This window comes from Nuphar pumila, chromosome 7, assembly GCF_984573655.1.
Source record: "Nuphar pumila chromosome 7, dmNupPumi1.hap1.1, whole genome shotgun sequence".
Taxonomy (NCBI): Eukaryota; Viridiplantae; Streptophyta; class Magnoliopsida; order Nymphaeales; family Nymphaeaceae; genus Nuphar; species Nuphar pumila.
Genome location: NC_143255.1, coordinates 1938442 through 1954454, shown reverse-complemented (window position 1 = coordinate 1954454; position 16013 = coordinate 1938442). Strand labels below are relative to the sequence as shown.

General features: G+C 39.0%; 1 protein-coding gene across 1 annotated transcript; it reads right to left on the bottom strand.

Moving 5' to 3' along the window:
- Positions 1-297: 297 nt before the first annotated feature.
- LOC149830816 (large ribosomal subunit protein uL2-like) lies at positions 298-5320 on the bottom strand. Its single transcript, XM_090013504.1, has 2 exons — positions 4827-5320; positions 298-825 (listed from the first exon to the last, which is right to left on the bottom strand). The coding sequence occupies exons 1-2, from the start codon at positions 5264-5266 to the stop codon at positions 480-482; spliced, it is 786 nt and encodes a 261-aa protein (XP_089869630.1). The 5' UTR covers positions 5267-5320; the 3' UTR covers positions 298-479.
- Between the last annotated feature and the right edge of the window lie 10693 nt (positions 5321-16013).

Below are 16013 nucleotides of genomic sequence, written 5' to 3'. Positions count from 1 at the left end.
GGGCTCCGCTTGTCTGGTAGAAGCAGCTAGTGCACAACACTTCGTGTTGGGACGCTGCAAGTTCAAATCCCAATGGTATAGTCGTATAACTAATAGGGATCTGCCTAACCCAAGCTTGACTTTGCTCTTTTAGTTTAGAAAAACAAAACTCAGCCATCTTATGCAGTTTTCTTTGATCAGCATCTGCACATGCCCACTAACGACTGATTCCAGAGAAGCTGAAAAATACGAAAATATGGAACATCATTGCCATCCTCACACGCATCACCATTAGATAAAGCCCACCAAAAGTCACACTTCACAGACAAAAATCCATACTCAATATCTGGTTTTATAAAATTTATCACGAGTCCAACATCGGAACAAAACTTCCACAATGAACCCACCACACAAAGGGTGAGTCCAAAGGGATAGCCTAACCTAACAAAACAACCCTACAAAACCAGGGAAAAAAATAGAAAATATGCAAGAAATATATCCTAAGCACCCTTTTCTGCCTTGGCAGCGGTAGCAGCTGCCTGTCCCCTGAGACGGCCAGTCCTTCTTGCAGCAATGAGACCAACCTTTTGGCCGGGAGGGGCATCACGACGGACGGTACTGGCATGACCAATGTGTTGATGGTTACCACCACCATGAGGATGCTCGACTGGATTCATAGCAACACCACGAACCTTGGGCCAGCAGTTTCTCTTCACCCGGTATTTGTGATAAGCGTTACCTGCCTTGAGCATAGGTTTCTCAGTTCTACCACCACCAGCTACCTGGCCAATCATGGCTCTGCACCCACTTGGTACAATCTTCTTGGCACCCGAAGGAAGCTTAATCCTAGTGTGAGGAGAAAACACTTGAGAAAGAAAAACATATAATGCATATGGGTCAAAGAAAAACATATAAGTAATGCATATGGGTCACATATAAGGACCTATAGAAACAGAAGTTGACGCAAAAGAAAAAGAAAAACCTCAAAAGAAAGGCAAACATGAAACATCCAGTGGTCCAGCAAAAGCAATAGTTACAATACCAGAGAGAGAGAGAGAGAGATGAGGTTCACATACCTCTGACCGCACCCTCCCCTCTCAAGCCAAAGATTCATGAATCTGGGGTTACTTTTGAATATCCGATTCAAGAATCTGACATCCAATGCTTAACACGTGAATTTTAGCATAGATTCCATGCCAAATTCAATACATGGATCAGAGATTCATGGGATTCAAAATACCCTGATTTTTTTCAACTCATAGGTTATAAAATGTGGAGGTTAACCTTACTCTGTTTGCACGTGTCATTCACACACAACTGTGCACCCGCATATATGCCAGGGTCAACCATAAAGCTAAGGTTAATCCCAAATCCGTGTATTCAATCTGGCATGCAGCTTCACTAGATTCATGTTTTTCACAAACATGTGATCTCAAATCCTTGGACCTAAATTCAAAAGCAACCTCAAATTCATGAATCTCATCTCTCTCTCTCTCAAATCAAGCACCCACATCCTATTTGAAATATCTGTATCTGAGATCATCTCAAATCTGAATAAGTATAATCAAAATGTACCCCAAGTGAGAATTTTTTGCAACTCACATCCTGAATCACTGACACCAGTCTTTCCATGGCTGAACCACGTTCAACCCTCCTTAACTATGTTTCAGGTATACGCCAATTAACTTTAATGCCCCGCTCCCTTATATACTGTTCTCAATGGAAACACAAAATATTGTACCATATGTCCTTTTAATCATCTTTGTGACACTGCACCCTATCTATTCAAGCAGTAACCATGCTTAGCCATAGAGTTCCAGACATTAAAAATCATTGCTCAACAGATTCCTTCTCCGAACATAGATTAACTACAAAAATTACCATCTAGCATGCACTTCAACTCCATGCATGATAACTGTGAACGAAGATAATCATTTCATGCATCACTATCATATTATGCTCAACTTACACTTTCCTCTCGCAAGTAATATGATGCCAAGTTAAACTGAAAGATTTCTAGAGCAAACAAAGAACTTCATACCACCTCATGACAATTATAAAGCATAGAAACCAAACTTTAGCCTAACCATGGATGGATTGCCACCAAAATAGGTGTGTTTGTTTACAGGTCAGTTCAACGCAAGTCTCACTAAGTAATCCTCATTTTTATGAGTTGTCACAATATCACCAATTTCATTGCTTAGAAGTAAAGCATGAAAGTTGATACCTACTGTTCATGAACGTTGTCTGAAGCTTTGCAATATTTGGATGCTTAAAAAATTAATGGTTGCAATATCAAAGCATATTAACACTCCATATAAGCATATATTAGTAAGCAGTAGGCACACTTCTAAATTGCATTTGATTTCATTTAACATACTAAAACGGTAAAACCTAGACAGAAAAGGTTCTCATAAACCCTAAAAAAGAATCCAATGGTTGTCTTTTTCTGTTTCAACCACTGTCATGTAAAACTTAAAGCATGAAACTAAAATGGAAAATAAATTGCAATTTTTTTGTTCCCAAAAATGAACCCTACAAAGGAATGCTAAGAAATCAAAACAACGGATAACATTAAATCAACTAGAACTCAAGTTTTCACTTCCATTAAACCTTAAATACTTCATTAAGTCCAGGAATCAAATCACACTAAATAAAAGTTATTAAAATAATTAAGTCCCCATCTCATATTAACATTTAATATGGCACAATTTTTCAAAAAATGCGCAAACAAAAAAAGGATCCAAACATTAAATAAAAGTCCCCAAATCCTGATCGTATAAAAAGTTCATCATGACTGGATGTAATTAATTTACGTGCTATGAAAGCCCAATAAGTAATCAATGTGCATGTCAAACATCCGTTAAAATTTTCAAACTCAGGTAATAGATGTATAAAGGTTACCATTGACCTTTATACTCAACTTTCTCAGAGTATTTCTGCCTTGTGTTGGTATGCAGAGGCATACATGTGCACATACACACACATGCCAAAGGTGAATTGTGGAGATCTTCGAGGATTTTCATAACTTGCATTTTGAATCATTGAACAAGGCTTTCTTCGTCATTTTATGTTTGAACAAAGTGTGCCACTGCCTTCTATTTTGTGTGGCAACCATGCGGAGCATTTCATAAGTTAGAGATCATTTCTCAGAGCATTCCCCCCTCAACCTTACTGCACCAAAATTATCATTCAACTGTGGCCTTCAACTCAACGTGAGAATAATTCAAACTAAAATATCATCTTATTCATCAGTTTAGTGTCATACCATGCCCAAATTATTTTTTTCCACTTTGTTACCAATCCAACATCACGTTTAACTTGATACTTCTAGGTCCACCATAGAGCTTCATACAATTGTACTAAAAAATATAACGCAATGGGTTGGACATTAGCCTAATCTCAGGTTGCCTACCAAAATAAAAAAACAAATGAAAAGAAAATAAATGAATCATGTATTCACGTGTATGTCAAAGCAACCTTGGCCTACATACTAGATAACCCATAATCCTCTTTTCCACAAATGAGCTTCCATTATTTAATTAATATCACTAGTTAGAAATAAAACACTCTCAAGTTGATGGTTATGTGACATAAATGCCATTGAAGCTTTTCAGCTTTACAGTGCTTAAAAAATAAATGGAGGCATTGCCAAACAATTTAACACACTACATGAACATATAGAAATGAACTCTCCAAACAAAAAAATCTTGAGATTAATATAATTTTTTGTGTAAACTCAGCAATAAAACAGACATTATCTAACCCACAAAGCAGGAGACAAATTTGAACTCTCATTGACAGAGATGAACCCTCAACAAAAATTTCCACTGGAAATAACGACTATCCAGAGCACTAAATCAATCAAAACCCTAGCTTTCATTTCCTCTTAAACAATAAAACCTCCAATTATAGCAAGCAAATCCCATTAAAGTAGAAGTTGCAAAATTAATCAAGATGTCTACCAAAATTAGCATTCAAATTTATATAAACTCTTGAAAAAACGGAACCACTGCCTTAGTGACATGCATAACAAGCATTAAATAAAAAATCTCAAAACAATTGGAACATTTTCCTAACTCTACAGGAACCCTAAATTCATCGTATAATAAATGTTAAACCAATACCAACGAGTCTCAGAGGATGGAATCTTCAAATCAATCAAAATCCTATGTAACAAAAAAAGGAACATAAACCCTGAGTCACGTGCACAACAAGCATTAATCGGCCTCACTAGCCAAGCCGATCACCAAAAGTCAGCCTATCCAATCAATGCATAGCACCCCAACAAATCACACCAGATCACATGGACAACAAACACAATAACCCCAAATACCGGTAGACAAAAACAATACAAAACCTTACCTTACGTTACCTTACCCCCTACACACAACCCTAAGAAAATAACCAAACCCAATTCAGGTTCATAAGATACAAAAATTCAATAAAAACCCCTCACATCCATCCAAAACCCTAACTTACCACACAATTAAGTTCCAAAAAACCCTACTAAATGCACCCAAAACCTTCACTGAATCACATCCCCAATAAAGAGGAAACCAAAATCCCAAAATGCCGGTCTATGTTGTCAATTGAAACCACCAACCCACAATAACACCATAGAAAACCCTACAGATCGCAACCATAACCCTAGATCAGATCAATATCAAGCGTCGGAGAAAATTAAAAAATCGTACTTATCCCATCTCACTAACCAAGTGAAAGGAAACAACTCACGAACGCAATGAGACCAGAAGAAGAGACCATTGACCTAATAATAATTCCAGAAATAAAAGGAATATCAAAGAGAGAAAAAAAAACAGTTCTGATCGGATGAGACGATAGACCTGGAGGTGCCATTGTCGGGATTGTGGCTGATGACGATGGCGTAGTCGCCGGAGGAGCGGGCTAAGACGCCGCGGTCGCCAACGTGGTGCTCGACGTTGCAGACGACGGCACCCTCGGGGATGGAGCGGAGGGGGAGCACGTTGCCGACGGCGAGGGTGGCCTTTTTGCCGCAGTAGACGAATTGGCCGGTGTACATGCCCTCGGCGGCCACGAAGAGCTCCTTCTGATGCTTGTACCGGAACGGGTGTCGGAATGTCACGCGGGCCAGCGGGGCGCCCCTCCCTGGGTCGTGCAAGATCTCCGTCACCGTCCCCTTCAGGTACCCGTTTCGCTCCCCGAAGTCCAGCGACCGGAACCTCGCCGGACCCTTCCGGTGGTGCGTGTGTGACCGGAAAACCGACCCCGCTCCCTTCCTCTGCGCCCTGATCACCCGACCCATCGCTCGCTCTCTCTCTTTCTCGCTCTCGGCAGGAAATGGGTGGTGGCAGAAATAAGGGTTGAGATCTGGAAATAAGGGCGAAGGATAAAGAGAGGAATCAGGGTTCCCGTGATACTACTATCACAATGATTCGTAGACTCGAGCGGACTCGACTGGAAAGTTAGCAATTTTTTTTCAAAACATGAGACACGATTTTTTTTAATATTTTTACATTAAAAATAGTGATATAGGAATTCACCCAAGTTTCGGATGGAAACCATTTTGGTCATGCTTCTAGCCCTAGTAGGGCAAGGCTGGCATGTTTGGGCTCGGCTCCCTCAAAAAATCTTAAACTTGTAACTTTTAAGAAAATTTTAAAAGCTTTGAAATCATTTGTTTATGAATTCAGCTAAAAATGATAATTACAAAATAACCAGTCAACGGACCTTGAGAGCATTACTTGTAAAACATTTTCTTTTACGCAACAGATTTCAAACTTAGTACATTCAAAACAAAATAGATTAAAAAGAAATGCAGTTTTAATAATTTAAAATTTATACAAAAGATGAGTTTAAAAAACAAATGCAAAAATTATAAAAATATCCTCAAAAGAGAAACGTCAAGAAAAAAATATCATCTTGATACCATCACGTCATCTTGTCATCACTTGTTTCGTAAACCTAAACATCACCTGTACCCATATTAGTGAATTAAGCTCATAACTTAATTCATGTTTGTGTTTAGTTAAATGAGACAAGCTGAACAATTTATGTTATTTATACATAATATATATATATTTATATTATACTTGAAAATATATATTTTATATTTTATGTATATATTTTTTATTCATTCTTGTTTATATATATATATATATATTTTATGCATTCTTTTATATATTATACAAAATATATATTATCCATAAAAATCGATATATATTTTATCTATACAAGTACTATCAGGCCAATAGTTGCTCAGTTGGTTTACCAGCCCTAAGTAGGGGTGGCACTTGGCAGCACCCCCATCAAGTGGTAAGGTCGGTACTCGCTCAAGGGCTGTCAAATTGAACATAATTGGATATTAGATCTAAAATCCGATACATTATCACTGGACAGAGTCCAACTTGTTGAATCAATTTTTTTTTTCAGATTCAGATCCGTATTTGAAAAACTTATTCAAATCCAGACCAAAAATTAAACTGAATTCAGTTTTAACATGTGAAGAGTTGAATTTTTATTGTATATGATGTTTCAAATCTGGATTCAGCCTTAGCACATCGGTTCTGATTCTATATTGCATATTTTAGAATTAACATTTTGAATCTAACAAGATCCACACCATATCCGATACAGATCTAATAGGCAACCCCCCTTTTCAATCTTTCCACTTTACAAGTTCAAAGACTGACAGAAAAAAGAAAAAGAAAAGTAAAGAACCAACATTTTTTGTTTCGACAGAGAAAGGTAGGGTTTAGGCAGACCCCTCCCAGTTATTCAATTATACCATTGGGATTGGATGTAGCAACATCCCAGCACAAGGTGACGTGCTCTAACTGTTCCTGCCAGACAAGTGGAGCCCCGTTGGTAAAAAACCAACTTCAACAAACACAAAAAGGCACTCTTTGAAACTCAAACTTTGTTACAAGTGACCAGGCTTGCCGCCGGACTCAACTCAGTATGCTTCAGCAAGGTTGTTAAATGCGATGAGGCGAAGCGAGAAGTTGAGCCTGTTATTAAGTGAGGCATAAGCCTCGAGGCGTTGAAGCGTAAGCTTCATGATCAAAATAATAAAATATACAATACTAATAAAATAATGAAAATTTTATATGGGTAGCTACCATTTCATGTGTACCCATATCTCTCAAGTCATTAGATGGATTTGGTTTCCTCTATGTTCATAACAGACAGGCTTATCTTGATCAATGCTAGAAAAAGGTAAAGGAAAAATTTTTCAAAAGCTTTTCTTCTCATGTTTTTTTATTTTTTTTATTTAATATGTTTATTTATCAATACATATTTTAAACAAAGTATGTGATCTAAGATAATAGGAATTGAAATTGTAAGAAAGTTTTGTAAAAAAAGAGAGAGATAAAGTAGTTGCATTAATGCTAGTACGTTGGTAATTATATCATTTCCTGCCAAGCCAGCAAAGAAGAAAATACGGACGGGACAATCTACATCACAATAGAAATCTCCCTCTCTCTTTCTACTGATTTACACTTATCTTCTTCTCTTTTTTAAAAAAATAACGAAAAGAAAAAACTAGAAAACAAAAACTATAAAAAAGAAAAAAGAGGTACGACATCACTGCTAATAAATATCGAGAATGAATAAAAAATCTCAAATCAACTCAGAAAAGAGGTACGGCTTTTGTTGGTGGTATTGGTATCATCGATAGCCAGATTATTATTCTATAGAGTGGTGGTTTGCTTTCTCTATTTTCGGGGTTTGTGTGGTTTCTGAAATGGCGCGGGAGAAGATCCAGATAAAGAAGATCGACAACATCACAGTGAGGCAAGTGACCTTCTCAAAGAAGAGGAGAGGGTTGTTCAAGAAAGCCCAAGAACTCTCCATTCTTTGCGATGCTGAAGTTGGTGTCATCATCTTTTTTGCTATCGGCAAACTCTTCTCTAGGTACCTTCCCCTCCCATCTCTTGCCAAGATTCCAAAAGATGCAGGGGGCAAGCCCATGCCTGCCAAAAACAAAAAGGGAGAGAGAGGTGGAAGGTGTGGCAGGGGGCCACTGACCTCCTACTGCTCCCTCGACGTATGCAGAGAGAGGAGAGGCGCAACAAAGGGCCGCCGGCCCCCTGTCGGCCTCCCGGCGAACATAAAAGAAAGGGGGGAGAAGGAGAAGAAAAAGACAGAGGTAGAGAGGGTGCGCACCTTCGAGGTCATCGACGGTGTTGATCAAAACACGTGGAAGGAGGCGACATCGGCTCCTCTGAGAGGCGTCAAACGCGAGGTCATCGGTGCTGGGAGCGAGAGACGAAGAGGAGAGAGGTGCAGGCTGAGATTCTGAGAAAGCTATCCCTCCCCTCTGCGATTTTTAAAGAGGTTTGGAGGAGGCACAAAAAGGGAAAGAGGGGGGGGGGGGAATGAAGGTTTAAAAGAAACCCTCGCCCCCATGTGTTTTTTTATTTTCGTGGGTTGTACATGAAGCGCACGCCTTAGAAGCGAAGCGTGCGCTTCACCCATGTGAAGCGTGTGCTTCAAGCCTACAAAGGCCTCATACAGCGCCTTCGTACCTTGAGCTTGCGCTTCGCCTCTGAGGCGTACGCTTCAGGTACTGAGGCGTAAGCCTCTCACAACACTGTGCTTCAGCGTTCCAGAGACTACAGTAGGGTCGTGGTAGAAATACTCACTTTGACGTTTATCTCATCAGCCAATACACATACCAAGTCTCAAACTATTGGAAGAATGTCCAACACGAAGCAATGGTCACAATCATAGATGTTAGAATCCTGCCACTGTTTGATAAATAAACATTTCATGTACATTACAAGCAGCAAGCAGTTAAAAGATAAAGGCCAATCTTCATAAGGAGCTTCCAACAACCTGCCTGCTAGTGCTAAAAGCCTGGATGAGATCTGAGCAGCCCACATTGAAGTGATCCAAGATTCTTTAGATGCCCCATCAATTTGTACCACTCTGCGACAGTTAACATGTTTGACGATAATCTCCCAATGGACGCACCAAGGCCAAGCAGAGTCTGAAGCCAATAAGAAAGTGCATAATATGATTATCAGAGGTCAAAATGATAAAGAAATTACAATCGTCGTCAACAATGAAGTGCAGAATACACTACTGAAATGACTTCAATAGTTCTCGTGAAACAAACACAACTCTTAAGCAGAGCAGATGTTGTTGGAATCACCCAAGTATAAGGACTCTGTTAGAGGTGTCCCTATGGGATAAACCCTACCATTTGGAGGAAATAAATATCTTAACGATTTTCTAATAAAGGTTAATGCTATAAAAAAGGTATTGATGAGAGACCCCTCTGGAGTGCAGAATCTAATCAACACAGTCGATTATTCTGAAATTTGGATCCTGATCACCGTCGCTCGAGGGCCTGCGCTCATCAAGGGCTGCAACTGGCTGAGGAGACAGACGTCTTAAAGACGATAGACAGAGTTTACTCATCGACCATTATCAGACGAACATGACTGCTTCATGTATTTTTATGTCTCATCTTTTGCTGAAACATCAGCATTGGGTTATGGGCCCACACCATGCATTTTCGTTGCACGAGCCTGTTGGCGTTTATCTGTGACTAGCGCCATGGGACGACGTAAGTCGCAGGTTGTGACGGTCGTCATGAGAAGATTGATTTTTTATTTTTTTGGCAATCAATCGCTGCGGGGTGACTGTAACAGATTGAGCCTGTTGTCGTGGGGTGACGTGGCTCATCTGTATTCTGAAAACAGTCGCCTTAACTTTAACGATTGTCACCATGGAGCGACAACGTTTTCCGACAGATTCAAAATAAATAAATAGAGGATCGATTTTACCTCCGTCGTTGGGTTGCAGGATGGTCTACCGGTGCCGGGGTTGCTGCAGGATGTCGTCATCCAGCGACATGCGGCATTCAAAAAAAAACTTTCTCTGTCCTGTGACCGTCGGATTGCAGAGATTTTTGTCAACACCAGGGTCTGTTGATGGATCGATCGTGGTCAACGACTGCCGAATACCGTGGGTGTGTCACCGGGAAGAGGTGGTCTTCGGTGGTCATTTCACCGATGTCATGATTTGTCCAGTGTCACACGAGCCCCCTTCTTGTTCCCCTCTACCGTCGGACAGAGTGAGAATAATCGCCAGAGTCCATCGTGGGTTGCTGCCACTGGCAGCTTTTCGGTCAGCCACCGGTGTCTGTCATCGACAGGCAACGTGGGGGTGACGAAGACAGAGAGAAACCATTTCAGTCTCTCAAAAATTATAAACAGAAAGCCTCGGGTTTCTGTTTTTTACCGAATATCCGGATAGGGACTGACTTTCTGACCCGGTGACAGGCCCGATCCAAACCCATTTTGGGTGGATTGGGTCTGTCGTTTCCATTAGATCAGACTCAGACCGATAATGGTTTCGGGTCTGGCTCTAATCTAAAAGGATTCAGGTCCATTTTGGACCGGGTTAGACCTGGGTAAAGGTACGACCGAGTCAGACTTGAATCCAATTCAGATCGGGTCAAACCCGGGTCCATTTCAGATCGGGTCAGACCCGGGTCCAGTTTGGATCGAATCCGACCCTGGTACATTTCAGACTGGGTCAAATCTGGATCCTGTTTGAACCGGGTCAGACCCATGCTTTGGCAAAGTCCATACACTATTTGGCCTGAACCAGATAAGGAACTGATACTGCCCTTTTCGGGACTAGTTCAGAGCTATTTTTGACCAATTCTTTCCAGTTTTTACCGGTTTTGAGATACTAAAACACTGTTTTCATAAATATATGAAGATACAAAGATTTTGGTATACGGTTATAGGGTTTTATATATGAACTTTTGTTCATACTTGGCATCAGTTCATAAGGTTCAGACCCTTGGATGACCGTTTGAGGGTTGTTTCAGACCGATTCCATCTTAAGGACCCTAGGTTTTACCCATTTGAGTTTGTTTTTGTTATTGTTCATGCATTTTATTTATAATTATGCATGCATTATGTATGATTGATATTGGAATCAAGGATAGTTAGATAACTTAGTTAATTCATATTAGCAAAGTAACTGGATGCATGCATGTTGTCAATTTTTATTCTATCATATATTTTATCCAATATTAATGGTGTACTTAAATTCATGAAACGATGAAGCGACCCAAAGGGAGTTTCATCATGTTTGAAATTTAAGTAGGGTAAAATAAAGTAAGTGTGTTGAGATACATTGCGCATGTGTATCCAAAGGTGTCATGTGTTGATGGTCTGACTTCACATGAGCTTTAAGTTTTTCAGCTATGGTCGGTAGGCGTAGTGATTACGCGTGTCAGAACTCTTAGCAAAGTAGGACTTTGATGACCCCCTACACTCGCCCAAAAATAAGAATATCAAGGGCCTTTTATTTATTATTTTTTTCATTAAGCTTGTCTCATATATGCTTCCTTTTGATACATGTCTTTTGCCATGCAGTTTCTGGTTTTGTGATTTTAGATGGTTCAAGTACTATCACTTTTCTTGATGGATTTAGTTTTAGTGATTGGAAAGAAATTGACCTTTTCACATTAGGGTATATAGATTTGGATTTGGCCTTAAGAAATAATGAGTCTGCTGCCCTAACAGATCAAAGCACTGCTGAACAAAAAAAAATGCTTTTAAAAAGTGTGAGCACTGAAAGAGACTTAATATGTTGCTTTTGTAATCTAAGGTGGCTAAGAATATTCGCAGTGTTATCCTACAATGCAGGACAATGAAGGAATTCTTTAGTGCCATTGAAACACAATTTGTCAGTTCGAATAAGGTCAGGGCCAATATCCTAATGTCAAAAATCATATCTATGAAGTATTTTGGAGGAGGTAATATTCACCAGCATATTTTGAAAATGAGAAACCTAGTGTCCCAATTGAATGACATGAAGCTGACCATTTCTAACTCATTTCTATTACATTTAATTTTGGCATCCCTATCTATGAAATATGGTTTTTTTAAGATCTCTTACAATACACATAATGATGAATGAATGTTCAATGAACTTATGTTCAAGTGTGTTGAGGAAGAAGAAAGATTGAAAGGAGAGAATGTGCAAAGTGCACATGTGGCTTCTCATGGGTCAAAGGTAGGACCAAAGAAAAATGCATTTAAGAAAAATGCTAGGAAGAAGTCAGCAGGAGAAAAGTCATCTCAAAGCAAGCAACCGGATTCTGCTCTACTAAAGTGCTTCTTTTGCAAGAAGAAGGAACACAAGACGATAAATTGCATAAAGTACAAGAAATGGTTAGAAAATAAAGGTAACTTGTCATTTGTTTCTCATGAATATAATTTATTACATATTCCTAAAGATAGCTGGTGGATTGACTTCGGTGCTACTATTCATATTGTCAACTGTTTGCAGTCGTTCTTGAATAGAAGGAAACCAACAATGCATGAGAAGAACATCTATTTGGGGAACAAGATGTGTTCGCATGTGAAGGGTGTTGGAACCTGCAAGATCACTTTAGATACATATGTAGATTTGGATTTTCATGATATTTTTTATGTTCCATCATATAGTAAAAAATTAATTTTAAATTCAAGGTTGGATAAATTTGGATATTGTTTTAAATTTGAAAACTCCAAATTATTCATATACAGAAATTCAATTGACATTGGTTTTGCTTATGTTTATGATGGTTTGTACAAATTAAACATGAAGATCCAAACTCAGGAGTCTTTGACTTCTGAATACGCGTTGGTTGGGAATAAAGGTAGCCATGTATAATGACTCTCCTATAGGTTTACCGTTGAGACGCGTTGGTTGGTTGGGAATACACTGCACAAGGGTTTACCGTTGAGACACGTGAGAGAATGTTGGAGTCACCCATGTATAATGACTCTCCTAGAGGTGTCCCTATCAGATAAACCTTACCATTTGGAGGGAACAACTATCTTAACGATTTTTTAATGAAGGTTAATGCTATAAAAGGGGTATTGATGAGAGACCCCTGTGCAGTGCAGAAGCTAATCAACACAGTTGATTATTCTGGAATTCGAATCCTGCTCACAGTCGTTGGAGGGCCTGCACTCATCAAGGGTTGCGATCGGCTGAGGAGACGAATGCCTCAAAGACGATAGACTGGGTTCACTCATTGGCCATTATCAGACGAACATGGCCGCTTCAGGTATTTTTTTGTCTCATCTTCTGCTGAAACGCCAAGAGATGTGTGAATTGGAGAATGAAGAATGCCAACTCTTACCTGGAAAAAATGAAAAGAAAACAAAGGCATATAGTCTACAAACCAAGCAACATCTCACATCTGCATTAGTGTAGATCAAGCCACATGCCACACCTGTCCAACAGTGTGACCAGCCTAAGGCTCTGTTTGGGAGCCGATACTTGAGATGGGAGTCGAGGATATGGGTTTAAATTTGGTCAAAATACTGTGGTGAGGGAGGATGGTGTTGAGAAGGTACTTCAAGGAAATGAGAAATGAGGTTAAACCAGCTCAAGGCTCTTTCGTATTTGAACTCAAAAATTGGATTTAGTAACTACCACCTCCTAAAGATGGTAGTTGTCAATTCCAGGACTTCCACTACTACAAATTCATAAACTCCCTTCGACTTTAAGCTCCCAAACAGAGCCCGAAAAGAACTCGTAGTGCGGACTCAAGCAATTGGACATCATTTCACACAAAGCAACAACATGACTCATCATATATAAACACCACAAAAATACAATGAAAAAACTAAAAAAGACAAGTTAAAGTAGAAGAAATGGAAAGGACATATATACATTTTATTAGCCAACTGGACAACAACTGATGAGTGTCACAAAAACAAAAACACAAACTTCCTTAGTTTATAAAATTGGTAATGTGAATGAGTTACATTTCTTGCATGCCCACTTAATTAGGGATGGTAGTGGACTGAGGGGAAATGGGGGCCCACCCCGCCTTGCCCCATTTGGACCGGGGATGGAGGACATGAAACGAGGATGGAGCCAGGAATGGAGATTAAAATCAAAACCCCATGCAAGGATGGAGACAGAGATGGAGGGCAGAATTTTGAGACGGGGCAGGGATCAAGACCTTGTCTGCCGCCCCGGTCCCGATCAACTACCATCCCTACACTTGATGTAAGGCATCAGCCAAATGTGTGGCCAAAAGACACAACTTCTGTTGAGTGAAGGCAATCCTCAAGGAAATGGTTTGAGTAGGTTGGTTTAGTTCATAGGCCATGTTTGCTCCGAGATATCTTGATCGATGAGTGTTCACTTGCAAAAAAACACAAGCACGTTGCATGGCACCCATTGTAGTTGAGTTGAAACCACAATTGGGTGTTATCATACATAAAAATAGTTTTCATTGTTGATTTAAGCTTAATGCTAAAGACATGTCTGTATAGCTGCTCTACCAAGTCATGATGGGTCCATCCTCCCTCAGTACCGGAAATCCTTCACTGGATCATCACGATGGATCCTTTTCATCCTGAAAGCTTCCATATCTTTTGCAGTAACCTGCACCAACTTAAATTCTTAACAACCAAACAGAAACACAAGGAACTCAAACAAATGGTAGAATGAACACATGTACAATGTTATAGACAAATTGTTACAGTCATGAAGACTTAATGCTAAAAACATGCCTGTATAGCTGCTCTACCAAGTCATGATGGATCCATCCTCCCTCACTGCAGGAAATCCTTTATTGGATCATCACGATGGATCTTTTTCATCCTTTAAGCTTCCATATTGTTACAATCATGAAGACTTAAACCCACCAAGACAAACAAGCTGTATATGTTTTTAAGTAAAGATACACGTTTTAAAGACTTTAGATTGTAAGGCCGGGTCTGGGCATTCATTTTTTAACCCAAACATAACTGGAACCTGACTATGTTATCTGGGCAAGTTTGGGTGCACCACAATGGGTCAGGTATCAGACCTATTGACAGCACTACAACTACTATGGTGTTAAAATCTACTTTAGAAGTAAATAACAAATTGAAAAAACAACCTCTTTGTATATTCACTTCTAACTGAATTACTTGAGATGGAGATGAGAAAGAAATGATTTTAGTTACTAATAGTGGCCAACTGTTGAGCAACCTTCATAATTGGAAAGATCAACTCAGATTCATGGACTGATCCGGTTAGATCGGGTCAAGATTCAGATCCAACCGGACCTGGGTATGGTTTCTGGACCTGACTCGGGTCCTGTTATGGATCAAAATTGAATATGGATCTAAGTTTGGATCATTGGATCTAACCCAAGACCCAATCATCATTATGGGTTTGGATCCACATTAGATCCGAACTGAGGGATCCAATATGAGATCCATTGAAAATGGATCCAGACTGGATCAAATAAGATTTGGAAAAGGGTTTGTTTACTATTTACACTTGAACCATTTTATGATCGATACGACGCTTTTTAGGACCAGTTTGAAGCCATTTTTGATTGGTTTTTCATCGGTTCTAGGTTGTAGAGACCCTATTTTCATGAATCCGTGAAAGAACAAGAATTTTTTCATTCGTTTATAGGATTTTATGAGCTTTTGTTCATGTTTTAGATCGATTCATAAGTTTGAGAACCGGTTCAGATCTTTAGATGATTGATTCACTGTCGTTTCAAATGGGTCCAGAGTATTTTTAGATTGGTTCTAGTTTAAAGTTCTTGAGTTTTACCCATAAGAATATGTTTTTGTTATTTTTTATGCTTTATAAGTGTTTAATGTTAAGGAAGCATAACTCATGCATGTCTAATACATGCGTTTTATATTATTTAAAGTTATGCATAATATTTTAAGCATGAATTATGACTAAATTCATGATATTTGTGATGTGTTTTCATCAAGTTTTATTTGTATATATAAGTTGAAGCATGAATTAGTATTTTTGATGATATAATATATGTTTCGTCATGCATATATATGCATTATTATGTATGCATGAACATGCTCCATAATACAAATATGTTTGCGGTAAAAAATCTTGATTAACTGACTCATGTATTCACCAAAGTGATATGAGTTGTGTTGATTGATGATTCTTTGAACCATACTAAATATTTGATATTATGATTGTGTGTGACTTTTTGAAACAACGATTCTACATAAGGTAGGTCATTATGTTTCAAATTCATA